We start from the raw sequence: 16,407 nt of genomic DNA on the forward strand, positions 1-16,407 counted from the left end.
ACATGAGTCTCGCACCTTCATGAAGGCCTGGTGGGTGGCACAAGTGAGCCGCTCGTGCTTGGCCTTTACTCTGCCCGTTGTAACATTGGATGTGCTGTTTCCACTGAAATAAAATCGAGAAGGGAAGCCGTCTTTGTGGTGAACATCAGCTGTTATGTTGTACTTCAGCTCTGCACAGGAAACAGAATGGCATTTAGAGACAAAGTTACAGTTAGGCAAAGACAACCTGTTAAATCTTAAGAAAAATTCATAATCTTATTCTCATGATAAACACTAGGAGTTTATGATTGAATGGCAGGGGAGTTGTAAGATGCTGAAAAACTGATTGTCCATGCAAAACTAAATTAAAATGGCATACATTTTTAAATGCATAAAATGGGAAGAAATCTAAATATAACAGCTTGCTCAGATTATACGTACAAAAATTATTAATTGCATTTATAATTACATTTGAGCATTGAGATCCAACAGATTTAGCAGACAAAAAGGCTCCATGCAAATTCAACAAAAACTGGTCATAACACCTGTTTTGGATAATCAAGTGAATTAAATGCTTTGTAAATGAAAAGTACTTTATCTGATTTGAATATTTTCTATTTAAGGAAGGCAATTTAAAAGGTTATTTATTATTGATACAAATAAACAGTTCTGGGGGTAACGCATTACAAGTAACGCATTACTTTTTAATTGACAAGAAAATATTATTTATTGAAAAAAGCTCTCCTGTTCCCATGTTAAGAGAAATTGTAAGTAAGATGTTACTTTAGTTCAAGAATAAATGTGAAAACGAAAATAATCTCACTTACTAAAAAAAAAAAAGAGAGATACAGTATTCTTCAAAACAAATAAAAACAGTAAAATTCAATGCAAACCTGCAACAATTAAATGTTAAATAATACAAATATCCTTTATGTATTTAATCCCATTTTATTAACTTATGTCTTTGCTGCTGACCTTCGATGATCCAATTTATCCATACTAATAAGAAAAAATTACTCAAGATAATCTAACATTTGTTTTCCTTTTTTTATTGCTGAAGAGTTGACATTTTTTACTGTACAGACATGAATTTACTTTTCTCTAAGCTTGAGGCTTTTGGTGTGAAAAGGATTTTACATTTGCCAAAAATAGAACTTTTTGTATGAAAAACAAACAAGCAAGTCCTGGTCAGATCTAAAAAGTAATGCAAAAGTAATGCAAAAGTATCGTAACGCATTACTTTCCATAACGTAATTAGTAACTCAATATTGTAATGCATTACTTTTAAAAGTAACTTTCCCCAACACTGCAAATAAATGATAAAGTGGCATCAGGGCACAAACAGTACAACTAATAATATAAAATGGAAAATGTTTGATTCTGATTTCTGATTAGATGAGCTACAGTCAAAGCCGTTATGATGTTCCTGTGTGATTGTAAACAACTAAACGAAACAGTTTAACTCTTGTTTGGAACATCCCGCTCTTTATTATCTCACTTTTAAATAACACATGAAGCAGTCCTGTAAACTGGTAGATATACATATGCATTAATCTACTGTGGTATAAACACTATAGCAAAATCTCTGGGTGGCACATTTCTGCCGGCGCTATTTCATATCAGTTTCAAGATTCTTAGTATTTGTCATCAAGCACAGCTCTGTTGTTTACTATTTGGTCAGCGAGTGTCGATCTATCAGTGAAGGCAGGCCTTGACACACACCCTGAACCCTCTAACCGCCACAACAAAAGAGGGGATGTGGTGCTGAGATAAAGAGCTGGGAAAGATGTCTGAAACACAGCGAACTGCCAGTGCCTTCAGCACGTGCTGATAAGACGAGCCAACACACAGCCTCTCGTAAACAAAGAGCTGAAGCCCCAAACGTTCAACCTTGAACGCTGTGTACTCAACATGAACGGCACGTGTGAGGAGCTCAAAAATTAGAGGTCACTTTACATCTGCATTTGCGATGGAAAACTACTGCGTGTGACTATGAAAAAATATTTAGGAGCACCATGTGCGACTGACCCGATCAGAATATTTGTGTTTGTGCTGAGGGGAGCTTCAACGATTTCTACGTGTTTTTGCAATGTTGAGTAATGTATCACGGACATATCTCACGAATCCTTTTATAAAAAAGGAAAGAGTGTAGAAACTGTAGAAAGAGTGTAAATAAGAGATTCGTTGTGCAGTGTAGAGAACTTCGTTGATTATAATGGAACTCTGGGAGATCACGATGAATTAAGATGAGTGACAGCTTTTAAATATTTTAAGGGAGTTTGTAAATGAGATATTGATTTAATACAACCGTTAAATAGAAAAGAAGTTAATATTAAGTGACTTACTTTGTCTGACTATAACACTGTTGCTTGATTTTGAAACAAGTCACAACTGAGCCATTGCGCATATCCATTTAAACACAGCGTTGTTTCGTTTATGCATGAACGTGCATTTTTAAACTAATATAGTGAGTCAAAATAGACACAGTCACTTGCTTTATTCAGGAATGAATCAGCCGTTCGAACGAATCAAATGATTATGATTCAGTAATTAAATCAGTGACTTGTCGCGACCTACCTGCAGATTTAGTTTTATTTTTAAAGTATCTTGAAAAAGTATTCAAAAACCGTTATTCAAACCATATAACATTTTTAATAAAGAAATATTCAATTTAAAACATTAATCTCAACATGAATTTATGAATTTGTTTGCACTCATGCCACCTCTGAGCCTCATTAAACATGAAAATACACCTACAAGCCACTTTTGTTCTTCTGTGCCACCTCTGTAGTACAAATAAATTTTGTTAATACCGATTTCTTTTGTTTGGTAACTTATTCTTGTTCTTTTGTTATTCTGTAGTTTTAATTAGAAATTTTAAAAAGCTTTACAAATAATTTTTTTTAAAATTTGACATAAAAGATGACATATTTTTAATAATGTTGCCAAAAATGCCATCACAAAGGTAAAAACAAAATTAAAATGTAAATCATTTTAAGCAGACAAACATCGCCTTGTAATGGGAAGACAAATTTTATAACAGATTTTTTGAATAGCACAAGTGCTCCTAAAATGAAAAGTAAGCGTAGGTTTTTATTGCACAAATATTATGAATTTGGAGCGAATTTTAAGTCAAAAGTACAGTTTTCAAATCACTTTTTAACATTGGAATAAATCGGATGGTATTACTGTCTTACCTATGTTTCCTGGGATTTGTTTTCCTCCAACTCTAAAGCACACCTTAACATTGACACATACGGCAGGAAGTCCGTTTTCAGTGCACTGGGCTATGGACCGGTTTAAACTCTCAGGTAACAACATCACAGCATCCACCTTCACCACTGGACGTGTCCTGAAACAACCGGAGTTATTGGGTTAGTCGTCAGGTCAAAAAAATAACAGGAGCCATAACAGGGCTATCTGGAGAATTTTTCATTACATATTGTCAATTTGCTATTAATTAATGACAATTTTCATTTTTGGATGAACATCGTGCTAAATGGAGTTCTATAGTCTTATTGGAAACTGAAAATATTATTAAATTAGCTTAAATAAACTTTAAGAGTTGGAGAATAAATTGAAACTCAGATATGCAGGAGCAAATACCTATAGACAATAGCAAATCTTAAATCGTCAAAGCAAATGTGTGTGAATAATTGATCTGCTGTTTTTACCTGAACACCACAGCTGAATCTGACAGGAAAGCTCCCACTGCAACATCTGTGTAAGAACATAAAGTTCCCATTAACCATATTTGCCTTAGGTATTCTTTGACACATTTTTAATAACTCACCAGTGCAATGATACACTTAAAACTACAAAAAAAAAATTTTACAAACAAGGACTGAATCACTGAACACAATTGTCATAATACATTTAACTTAGGGAGTGGCTTCTAGTTATAAATAAATGAGGTTTTGCATAATTTAATGAAAAAAAAATTATATCTTGACTTTTGGCACTTAAATGAAATAGTGACCTAAGAAGTAGGTTGGAGTTGTTCTTCATAATGAATGAAAGCTCAAGTTGAGCACTTGTACTGTGGGATAGGGTATTCCACACACTCTGCTGCATACTACACACTTGAGAAAAAGTATGTAATCATGGCATTTCATTCATACAGAAAATCTGCATATCATATACAGTATAGAGTTGAGGTCAAAAGTTTACATACACCTTGCAGAATCTGGAAAATGTTAAGTATTTATCTGACCTGAATAAGATATTTCACATAAAAGGGGTTTACATATAGTCCACAAGCGAAAATAATAGCTGAATGTATAAAAATTATCCTGTTCAAAAGTTTACATACACTTAATTCTTAATATTGTGTTGTTGCCTGAATGATCCACAGCTGTGTTTTTTTGTTTAGTGATAGTTTATTGAGTTCCTTGTTTGTCCTGAACAGTTAAACTGCCCCATTGTTTTTGTAAACTTGTAAACATGTAAACTTTTGCAAGGGGGTCATTATTATAAATTCAACTATTATTTTCTCTTGTAGACTATATGTAAATGTTTTTTTTATGTAAAATATCTTATTCAAGTCAGTACTGAATAAAAAATAATATCCCTCTTATTTTGGTAAATAATTAACATTTTGCAGATTCTGTAAGGTGTATGTAAACATTTGACCTCAACTGTACATACAGTACTACTACTTTCTTTCAAAACAGTATGTGGTCTGTTCTGCTACTGTGCATATTTTTCTGCCTTCAAAAAGTTTACTATTTTAAGACAGGAAATAGAATCTGAGAACAAGATGTTCTGACACATCAGAAAAAAAAAAAAGAATCATATGATTGCGTCAGCTTGATTTTGTCTCTCTTATCCACTTTCTTTTAACATGGAAGTAAGCCTATGGGTGAGAAGAATAACAACATGCAGAAAGCAGTAAAACTGTTTGCAAACCAGTTTGTACATAATTAAGATAATAGACATACCAATTTGCAATATCAAGCAACAAAATCAGCTGTTTTGTACAGCTAAAAATATGTAGATGAAGATGAGCCCGGAAGCCAGACCTGTGAATTTTACAAATGGCCGCACCCGCTCTTACAGGAATAAAAAGGTGGACAGACTTGTGATACATATTCAGAAAGCACATCACAGCTGACACCCACAGCATACGCTGATCTAAAAACACACCATGTTATTTCCTCTAAAGAGGTGTTATAAAATGGCCATATACTGCACTAGCTAAATGCAGTCACTGCTCTTCATTGGTGCATGCAAACTTTGGCTGTTTACGGAAGTAGCAGATATATCTGACAAGTGAATCCACTTCCAAAAAGTCAGGGAGTGCTGACTACATTTACAATAAAAGCAAATCGTGTGCAAAGTACATAGCAACTAAAGCCTTAGGACAGATTTTTTAAATGTTTTTTTTTTTTTTAAGAAATCTCTTATGCTCATCAAGGCTGGCTGCATTTATTTAATAAAACACAGTAAAAACTGTAATATTGTGAAATATTATTACAATTTATATAACTGTTTTTAATTGAATATATTGTAAAATGTAATTTATTCATGTGATGCAAAAACTGAATTTTCAACATTCATTACTCTATTCAAAAATCAGTCTAATATGCCTAATGTTTAAAAGAGTTATATATAATATTAATTCTTATTATTAAAGTATTAATTTCTTGAAAACAGTCGTACAGACCCCAAACTTTTAAAGGTAGTGTAGGTTGGGCATGCTTCCTGTTTACAGGGGAAATATATCCTATTCATGTTTTTGTGCTAAAAGCATTACCTGGGTAATTGTTGCTATCAATATCAACTCCTCCAGACACTGACTGGCCAAACATCCTGAAGTTGTTGCCCGACAAAGAGCCCGTTATTCTCTGCATTGAAGAAAGCACAAAGACCGCATTCAGAAGATATTAAGATTCAGAATTTGACATATTAAAGTTGTACTGTACTCCAAGAGACATGCAAATGATCTTATTTATGGACATTTTTACATCTAGTTCAAGTGAATATAATCATTAAACAGGATTTGTGAAGTCCATAATGGAGATTTACAAAACTAGTAAAGATATAGAAGTATATAACAGAAAAGATTGGTCAAATGAGCAATGTTAATATTGTTTTTGGTTAATTTAGATGCCCTTGTTTTCTGGAATACTTGATTGTGATTGGTCAGCCACTGTTTATTTTGCAATAATGCCCAGATTGTTGCATATTACAACTTACTTTCACGTTGTATACACCTTCATCCAAAATGGAAAACCACAGTACTGTTACAAGGCCGCACAAACTGTTGCTAATCACTAAAAACATCCTGTATGTAATCATTTTGGCCAGGAGTTAATATAATTATATGAAGTTCTTCCTAAACATTCGTTTTTTAAACTGGACTCTCATGACTTGGATTTGTCTAGTCCTGCTTAAAACTACACGTGGATATTTCAGGAAATTACAGCAATTAGACTGAACTGCTTTCCTCTTAGTACTCCAGTGTGGACGAGAGAACAAGAAAGACTCAAAACAATAGGGCAGTTCGCACAGGATGGGGAGGACAGCTCAGGTCTGACCTTTCCCGCCTCCGTTTCATTCTTCCCTGCCCATAATATCAGCATAAACAGCAGCTGGAGAACGTACTTGAGAGAAACTCCGTGCAATACCACTTCGCCTCCCATTGTAGATATATATAGCACCAAGCAGATCGTCCTCCTGAGGGGCTCCAATGGCCACATCTGAAACACAGGCATTGTTGCATTAGCTTTGTTACAAAACCTAGTGTACAGTCTAATTAAACAACATTTTGCGGTTGGTAAGATTTTTAAATCTCACCAATGCTGCATTTACTGGATAAAAAATAGAATAAAAACATTTTAATAGAATTATATGTATGTATTTCTGTGATGACAAAGATGAATTTGTATAATCATTACTCCAGTCTTTAGTGTCACACAATGCTTTACAAATAATTGTTTTATGCTGGTTTGGTGAACAGAAAATGAATAAAGATGGCACTTGAAATAATTTGAATGTCTTTACTGTCACTTTTGATCAATCTAATGCATTCTTGATTAGTACAAATATGAATTTCTTTAAAAACAAATTACTACCCCAAACTTTATTATTTATTATTCTATTATTTTATTATTTTGGTCAAACAGTAGCATTTCATATATTATATTTTATTCATAAAAAGGCATAAAAAAGCTCAGTGAAAGCATTCATTTTAGAGAAACCATTACAAATACACATAAATTCCATGCAATACTGACAAGAACTGATAAAAAAAAAGTTGAATATAATTAAAAATCAACTGTGTGCTAGCTAGATATTTTTAGGTTTTGATGCAAAAATATGATTTCCATAAAGCTGACACATCAGGTTTATCAGAATATCACATTGTAAGGATGTACACTACCGGTCAAACGTTTTAAATGGTTTTTTTTTTTTTTTTTTTTTTGAATTTTGCTTTTGCTCACCAAGCCTGCATTTATTTGATCTAAATACAGCAAAAACAGTAAACAGTTTTTAATAATGTTCTATGTACCATTTAAAATAACCATTTACTATTTGAATATATTTTAAAATCCAATTTATTTCAAAGCTGAATTTTTAGCATCAATACTCCAGTCAAATGATCCTTCAGAAAACATTCTAATATTTTGCTTTGCTGCTCTAAAAACATTATTATTATTATTATTATTAATTATTATTATGTTGAGCCTAGTAGAATTTTTCATTGATAAATAGAAAGTTCAGAAGAACAGCATTTATCTAAAATAGAAATCTTTTGTAGCATTATAAATGTATTTATCATAACTTTTGATCAATTTAAAGCATCCTTGCTAAATAAAAGTATTCATTTCTATAACTTCTTTATAATTCAACTTTCATCACTGGAATAAATTACATTCTAAAATATATTCAAATAGAAAATTGTTATTTTAAATGGTAAAAATATTTCAAAATTTAACTGTTTTTGCTGTACTTTGGATCAAATAAATTCAGGCTTGGTGAGCAAAAGAGATTTCTTTAAAAAAATAATTTGACTGGTAGTGTAGGCAACAGTTTTATGTAGGTTTTATAATAGCAAATGCAAATCATGAAAACATTATTTATATAATAATTTTGGTTTGAAAACAAATAATTTATGCTGATGCACTTGCATTAGTCAGTAGCAATGTGACACTGTGACAATAACGTGTACTTTTAAGTATGTGTGAGCGGGTGTGTTTCACTCTTTCAAGAGCAGTTTTACTGTGGTCCTTTATGGTAACTGTGGGATTGTTCTTTCTAACCAGGGTTTCTGCAGATATGAACAAGTGAAATTTAAGACTTTTTAAGACCTTTTTAATACCACCTTATATGAAATTTAAGACCGAAACCTGTAATGGAAATAGATATTATATTACATGCATATATGTAATATTTAATGTGTTTAATGTAAAAAGTAAACACAATTTCATGGCTGTCATAAATTAAATTTATTACTACGATATACAGTGAACTTTTCATATCAGCAGATACTATTCCACACAAAATATCCCCATAAAAGTACCACTAGAAATATCTGATGTAAAAAAAAATTCTGAAGCAATATTTTCATCAGTGCTCTATTAGCTTTTACATCTTAAATCTGCATATTTGATCTACCTTTATAAAGGCCTTTTTTTTTACTTTTGAAATGTATGCATTACCTTTGAAATTTATTTTATGAATTTACCAATTAATTCTAAATGGCTGTTAGCAGTGAGATTACACAATTTACACTGCAAAATTAAAAGTGAGATTAATGTTTTAAATACATTTACTGATTTATAAATATATACATTAGAAATGTTGGGTGTGGAGGCATACTTTTAAACACACTAAATTACCAGCAGGTGGCGGTAAGTCACTTCATGAGCGAGTTATTTCAACTGATTCGAGCAAAACGCTGAATCATAGCAAAACGTTGCTAGGAGAATGCTTCTGCTGCGATCCTTGTTTGGAACTATTTTCGTTGGTGAAACAGAACAAAACAGTGAAAATATTTTGTCTAATATGTAAGTAACTACTTGACTAACTACTTGTTTATTGAGCTAAAATTAATGTAACATTTGTAATTGTGAGAATATTCAGCAAAAAGCTCACTTGGTAAATTACTGAACTATATCATGTTATAAATAAACTATACATTTTAAATTTTTACCTCAGTGTGTTTCTTTAGAGTGCTGTTACATTCATTTGTATAAAGTATGTCACAAATAGACCAGAAATACACTATCCATTATCAATTTCTGTTTACGTTGAATGTATTAAAATATGAATCTTTCTTGCCTTTCGATGCTTCGCTAGTTGTTTTGTCACTTCAGTTTTAATCAGGCGGTTTGTTCAGTCGGGCAAGTAAAAAAAAACATTTTAAAAGTATCTCCAAGGCTGGCGGTCAGCTAGCTCGACCTACATTTATTATTATTATTATTGAGAACATTATATACAGAAAAAGGTAGTTTGACCTGTATTCTGCTACTGCGATACTGTCTGAAGACGCAGTAACTTCCACAGAGGGAGAAAAAAAATCTACAGTTGTTAGCAACTGGCCTTAGCCAAGCCCTATATTCAGTTTTTTCAAGCTAATTATCGCTAAACTTGCACTTCCCCAAAGCTAAAAAGTTAAATCCATTTTACTTCTGCAGTACAATCCGAGAGAGACTCTCACCAATAACAGAAAGCTGATTGGCTATTGCATGTTGGTCTCATTTGTAGTTTAAATACAGCAAATTATATTTGGAATAGTGAAATAAAGAACTACACCACCACGGAAACAACAAAAAGATAATTTAAATGAGCATTAGAGGTAGCGTTACATGGACATCGGAAAAATAAGACCTGTGTGAAATTATTTAAGACCTAGAACAGCGAATTTAAGACTTTTTAAGGCCTAAAATTTTGATTTTTAAATTTTAGACTTTTTAAGACCCCGCGGAAACCCTGTCTAACCATCCTTTGTCTGTAAACCAAACCACCAACAAATAACAAGACCATCTCTAAATCTGATTCAGAGATTAACCAATATCTAGCCATGAAACCACTCTAATGTGAAAATGGTGTTTTAATGATAGAAGACAGCCTTTGAAATGTAAAGAAGAAACAAATTGAGGAAGTGAAACATTGAGGTTTACCAATAAACCTTGTTAGAGGAAAACATAAACCCTAGCATTTTTAAAATACAGACTACACTTGTCTAGTCAAAAAGCAAAAAGCAATTCAGACTGAGAAATGTAAACAACTGAAAAGGTTTATACACATAAACATCGACACGTACCTGGATATCCATCATCATCAATATCGCCAAGGTTCACGATGGTTTCTCCAAATCGTGCTGCGTAGGAGTCACTCCCGACTAACTCAAAGTCTGCCTCTTGCAATTTACCCTAAGACAGACACAGTGATAAGGATATTTTCAAGAAAAGCATGACAGTAGCAGTCTAAAATCTGAAATTAGTCAGATCAGACATCTTTCACAGCAATTTATTAATACTTTACTGTTTAGGCTCCAATTAATCGTGAATAAAGTCTCTCAACTCAAGTCAAATATTGTTCACACTACCTACAAATTAGTGCAATGCTGTTTATTTACAGCAAAGGGCCGGATCAAACTGTTTTTGTACTTCAGCTGTCACTGGAAAAAGCACTTTTGCTTGAGGCATCAACAAAAAACAATGCAGTAAATAACGACAAGCAGTCAAGCAGTCACATGTGAAGTGTTAAAAGCACGGTGCGTTTCGGAGTAGGTGGTTAATTTTGAGACTGTGGGAAAAGGAAACGTGTTCTGTCGGTATGGCCTTGGTGGTCACGATCAAAGCCACTATACATACGTTTGCACTGAACAAACATCACAGTCAGATAAGACAGCTCTAAATATGTAGATGTGTCATTTCATCAAATGCATTACAATTTTAAGTACAATTTTAAGTGTACTGTCCTAAAATGACCAACAGTACAGTTAGGAATATATGGGTGAATCTTAATCTACAATCTACAAATGCTTAGAAAAATAATTACATTCTTAAATAACATATAATATCAAATATATTAAAAATGTGTATATAAATGTGCATGTATATGTATATATATATAAAATGATTTAATAAAATATTAAATGTATTTATTATTTAATACAACAATTTTAAATTTAGAAAAATATTATTAAAACATTTCAAATAAAAGTAAGTTTACATCTGGGTAGTATTTGATGTAATGCTTTTAATTTATGCTAATTTACATATATAAAACAATAAAATAATATTCATTTATTTATTTGTGCATGCTAAGGTCTAATAAATTTATGTGTGTACGTGTATACACAAAACTATTTTTAAAACTACTTTTGGTGATCGTAAAAACAAGCAAACAAACAACTGTTTTTATTTTTAGGGTGAACTATCAATGTGAGATTAACTTGTAAGTATGTATCAAAACACAATAATGTATGAAACCCTGTACTACAAAACCAGTCATAAGTAGCATGGGTATATTTGTAGAAATAGCCAAAAATACATTGTACAGGTCAAAACTATCGATTTTTTCTTTTATGCCAAAAATAATTAGAATAATAAGTAAAGATCATGTTCCATGAACATATTTTCTAAATTTCCTACCATAAATATATCATAATTTAATTTTTAAATGGTAATATGCATTGCTATAAACTTCATTTGGACAACTTTAAAGGCGATTTTCTCAGTATTGTGTTTTTTTTGCACCCTCAAGATTGCAGATTTTCAAATAGTGGCATCTTGTCCAAATATTGTCCCATCCTAACAAACCATACATCAGATGATAAAATGATATAAACCTCAATTTCAAAAAATGTACCCTTATGACTGGTTTAGTGGTTCAGGGTCATACATCATGTCACTATCTCACCTCTCCCTGGTTTATGTAGACATGTACGCGTCCTTCCTCCCTCACTGAGCTGAACATAGGAGCCCCAACCAGCAGATCGGACAGTCCATCTGAGTTCAGGTCAACAGCACATACACTAGCTCCATAATAAGAGCCGAGCTGTAAACAGGAGCAAACATCACAATTGTGTTCATTCAGCAGGAACATACTTTAATAACACTTAACATTCTTGAAATTTCTTACCTTCTTGCCCTTGGTTTTGGCCACGATTTTCAAAGTGTTGCCCTCAATCCTGAATACGTAGGCCTGGAGTAAAAGACAACACCGGAATATGGGAAATGGGAACTGTAACACACAGTAGCCTAACAATGGATTGTATATGCTTGTGAATGAAATACATTTCCGTATAGTTTCATCACAAATATGAATAGTGGCTCCCAGTCTCTATTTCTTTGGTAAAATCATTAGACACCAGACTGTTACTCAGAAAACTCATAAACACTGCAAACTCAGCACATCTGCAAATAAAAACCTATTTCCTTTTCCGCACAGATGGAAGAAGAGTTCAGTTTAACTGATTTACCGTTCACAACTGTCTACAGGGTAGATGTCAGGAGGGTCTCATATCTTCAGTATAGGGCATTTAGAAGATTGTTATTATGCTACAAAAACCCACAGGCTGTGTCAAATTTCTTCATTTGTTTAAGGACTTTCCTAGCCCAGCCTGATAACCGAACTGGACAACTGCAACATGTAACTACTTAAAAATAGGGTCTGTTCTAATAATGATCAGATTATTATGAAGATGATGGTGACGGTGTTGTTAACCCTTACTTTACCAGTCTGTTCATGCTGGGGAGCACCACCCACTATCTCAGTGCTTTGAGAATCTAGAAAGTGTCCCGCACTTACAGCATAACCTGATGGGAGGAAAAAAAACAGACATTGTGGTGAAATATTTCAAATGCCCATTCAAAATACTGTAAAACTGTATAAACAAAATAAAAAGCAATTATTTAAAGTCCAATTAAAAATTTAAATTAAAATGGAGACATGAAAATGAAATTAATTCAAAATATTAATAAGCCAATGATACTAAAATAACACTGCTAAACTACTAAAAGTTACTCTTTCAGTGACAATAAATCACATTTGCAACCCTGGACCACAAAACCAACCGCAAGAAGCACGGGTATATTTGTAGCAATAGCCAAAAAAACGTTGCATGGATCAAAATTATTATTTTTCTTTTATGCCAAAAAATCTTTAGGATAATAAATAAAGATCATGTTCCATGAAGATATTTAGTAAATTTCCTACCATAAATTTATCAAAACAATTTCTGATTAGTAATATGCATTGCTAAGAACTTCATTTGGACAACTTTAAAGGCTTTTTTTTTTTTTCAATATTTTGATTGTTTTTTTTTTTTGCACCCTCAGTTTCCAGATTTTCAAATATTTGTATCTAGACCAAATACTGATTATTTATTTCGTTTTCAGATGATTTATAAATCTCCATTTAAAAAAAATTGACCCTTATAACTGGTTTTGTGGTCCAGGGTCACATTTATGGCTTGAATAAAAACTGTTAATTTAGATGTTACAATGCTTTTAGTTATTGGAAAAGGATTTTTAATAAGTCCTGTTATAGAGAACCTTCACTAACCATCTATCTTCTATCTGATGAAATACAAATACAATTGTATATTCACTATAGACATTATTTAATTTTATTAAACCTACATGACTTTTCAGGCTTGGAAATGACATTTTTCTTCATGTTTTCTATGACAGCAGGAATCCTGTACTAAACATGACTGTATGGCATGAAGATATTGAGATATTATACACAGTATTATAAACATTAACATTATGATTCTCTATAAAGTTGCCTGTAACAATATATTTTGTGAAAAGCGCTTTACAAATAATTTGGACTTGACTTAGTCTGCCTTATTACTAGCAGATGAACCCAAGAAATCACATGTACATAATACAAGATCAATGACTAAAATTAGGCGTTTGTTTATAAAGTATGGATATCGTAGGTTGCCAAGAGATCAAAACAAAGTGACATGTTAGCCATATTTTGCAACAGTTTGATGCTCACACATTATGCAACAGTGTCTGTTTCCTGTTTAAAAAGAAAAACGTTATGCCTTATAACAGCAAGTGTCTGTTTCCTGCTGCACTTCTAAGAAGCTGATGATCACTGGATTATATTTTACATGCATAAATATGAATCATTTTACCAAATTAGATCACTGCATGAGCCCTAATCCCCAAAAGACATAACCATAAAAAAAACCCACAAACCATGCAGTAGCTCTGATAGGGAATTGCCTGAAAAGTAAATCCCTATTCGGAAAGGCACGGAAAATGAATAAAATGTTCCACGGAGTCACTAAATGGACATGGTTAGCTGCTTGTTAGCAGTAGCCTGTTACATTACATTACATAAAATTTTACTTGCCACAATGGAGTTAACTCTGCACTTTGAGAGATGACTGATAGGACAATGGTGAATGATTTGCAGACGCTGAGCAACACTGACAAACATCTAATCTTGTAAAATGTGTGGTTAGTACTGTCACACCGCAGTATACACAAGAGTAGTGTGATAGCGAATCTCGAAAGTGAAAATAAGAAGCGAATCCGCATTCAAAAGCAAATTTAATACCCCACATTTGAACTGACGCCCGCAATTTATCTACAGGTTTAGAGCCGCGCGATTATGAATTAATAAGGAATTATGATTTTTTTTTTTTTTTTTCAAATAGAGATCACGATTCTGCCCTGATTTTGAACTTAGCAAAATAGCATAATTTACAAGAGGCTGTGACAAAACAATAATTGCTGCAGTCTATTCAAAAAGGTTTTATTGATTTGAATGACGTGTTTAAAAAAAATTAGTTTGAATAAATGATTCAATGACTCACTCACAAATACTTCAAGTTTTATTACTGAATGAATCAGCGTTTTTGATAGAATCTCTTGAATGAATGATTTAATGACTCACTCATAAATACTTAACTTGTTTCAATACTGAATGAATCAGCATTTATTTTTAAACTCTTGAATGAACGATTCAATGACTCACTCATAAATACTTTACTTGTTTCAATACTGAATGAATCAGCATTTTTGAACAAATCTCTTAAATTAACGATTCAATGACTCACTTATTAATACTTCACTTGTTTAATTACTGAATGAATCAGCATTTTTGAACGACTCTCTTGAATGAACAATTTAATGAATCACTCATAAATACTTCACTTGTTTAATGACTGAATAAATCAGCATTTTGAACTAATCTTTTGAAAGAACAATTCAATGACTCACTCATAAATACTTCACGTTTTATTACTGAATAAATCAGCATTTTTGAACAAATCTCTTGAATAAACGATTTAATGACTCACTCATAAATACTTGTTTCATTACTGAATAAATCAGCATCTTTGAACGAATCTCTGATCTCTTGATAAATGATTCAATGACTCAATCGTAAACACTTTACTTGTTTCAATACTGAATGAATCAGCATTTTGGAACAAATCTCTCGAATTAACGATTCAACGACTCACTCATTAATACTTCACTTGTTTCATTACTGAATAAAACAGCATTTTTTAACAAGTCTCTTGAATGAACAATTCAATGACTCACTCATAAATACTTGTTTAATTACCGAATAAAACAACATTTTTGAAAGAAATCTCTTGAATGAACGATTCAGTGACTCATAAATACTTCACTTGTTTCATTACTAGATAAACTATAAATGGTTGAAAATACTATAACTATAAATGTTTGAAAAGACTGCTTGTGAAGTGGTTTTATATCTAAACACAATAACTGCTCTCATAGTTTTGGAATGATCCAGTATGACTTTATCAAAGGTTTAATAGACACAGACGAATCGTTGTCATTTAGAAATAAGACCGTGTGGGTGACAGAATTGAGACTGCAATCTTTTAACGATTAATCATGCAGCTCTATACAGTTTAATTATCCAACAATATAATTGTGAGAGAAACCATTGAAATATTTTATTCCATTTACTTTCTAAACACGGTATTCAGATTCAAGCACATCCGAGTTGGGTTCTTATCTTAGGAGGGAGCACAAAGTTGCCTACAGTCTTTTGCGGATAGATTACTAGGATGTGTAACAAAGCAAATAAGTTCAAATAACTAGGGAACTCACCTAAATAGCTGCCATAGAGAACTTCGCTGTCATCATCCACATAAGCAGCTGAAATGTCGCTTGAGGTGTTGTAGACAAGAACAGATCCGGTCCAGTATGAGGTCCCAGGAGCTCCCATGACCATCAGCTCCTACAAACACAATATATTGTTACCAAATCGACTGAATTCAAATGTCAGCCCAATCAAATGCCATAAACGTTCTTTATACCTCTGTGAAAAAGTTTGATATTCCTGCTTGACATGAGCCGTAACCTTCACCAAACTTTCTTTGATGATCTAAAAAGAGAAAAAGAAAACTATTGCTCATTTGACACTAAGGAATAATTAGGTTTTTTGGTTATGCTGAGTAAACCTGTGAAC

General features: G+C 32.5%; 1 protein-coding gene across 1 annotated transcript in view; it reads right to left on the reverse strand.

The window, feature by feature from the left end:
- LOC141340612 (integrin alpha-4-like) overlaps positions 1 to 16,407 on the reverse strand; it is a 40,697-nt gene that overhangs the window by 19,081 nt on the left and 5,209 nt on the right. Inside the window, exons 5-15 of the mRNA XM_073845656.1 lie at positions 16,256 to 16,323; positions 16,047 to 16,176; positions 12,667 to 12,752; positions 12,076 to 12,138; positions 11,854 to 11,991; positions 10,250 to 10,358; positions 6,586 to 6,680; positions 5,735 to 5,825; positions 3,654 to 3,699; positions 3,177 to 3,331; positions 16 to 170 (exon numbers count right to left, since the gene is read on the reverse strand). Of these exons, the coding sequence (XP_073701757.1) occupies positions 16 to 170; positions 3,177 to 3,331; positions 3,654 to 3,699; positions 5,735 to 5,825; positions 6,586 to 6,680; positions 10,250 to 10,358; positions 11,854 to 11,991; positions 12,076 to 12,138; positions 12,667 to 12,752; positions 16,047 to 16,176; positions 16,256 to 16,323 (1,136 nt within the window). The remainder of the gene's footprint in view (positions 1 to 15; positions 171 to 3,176; positions 3,332 to 3,653; positions 3,700 to 5,734; positions 5,826 to 6,585; positions 6,681 to 10,249; positions 10,359 to 11,853; positions 11,992 to 12,075; positions 12,139 to 12,666; positions 12,753 to 16,046; positions 16,177 to 16,255; positions 16,324 to 16,407) is intronic.

This window comes from Garra rufa, chromosome 8 (assembly GCF_049309525.1).
Source record: "Garra rufa chromosome 8, GarRuf1.0, whole genome shotgun sequence".
Lineage (NCBI taxonomy): Eukaryota > Metazoa > Chordata > Actinopteri > Cypriniformes > Cyprinidae > Garra > Garra rufa.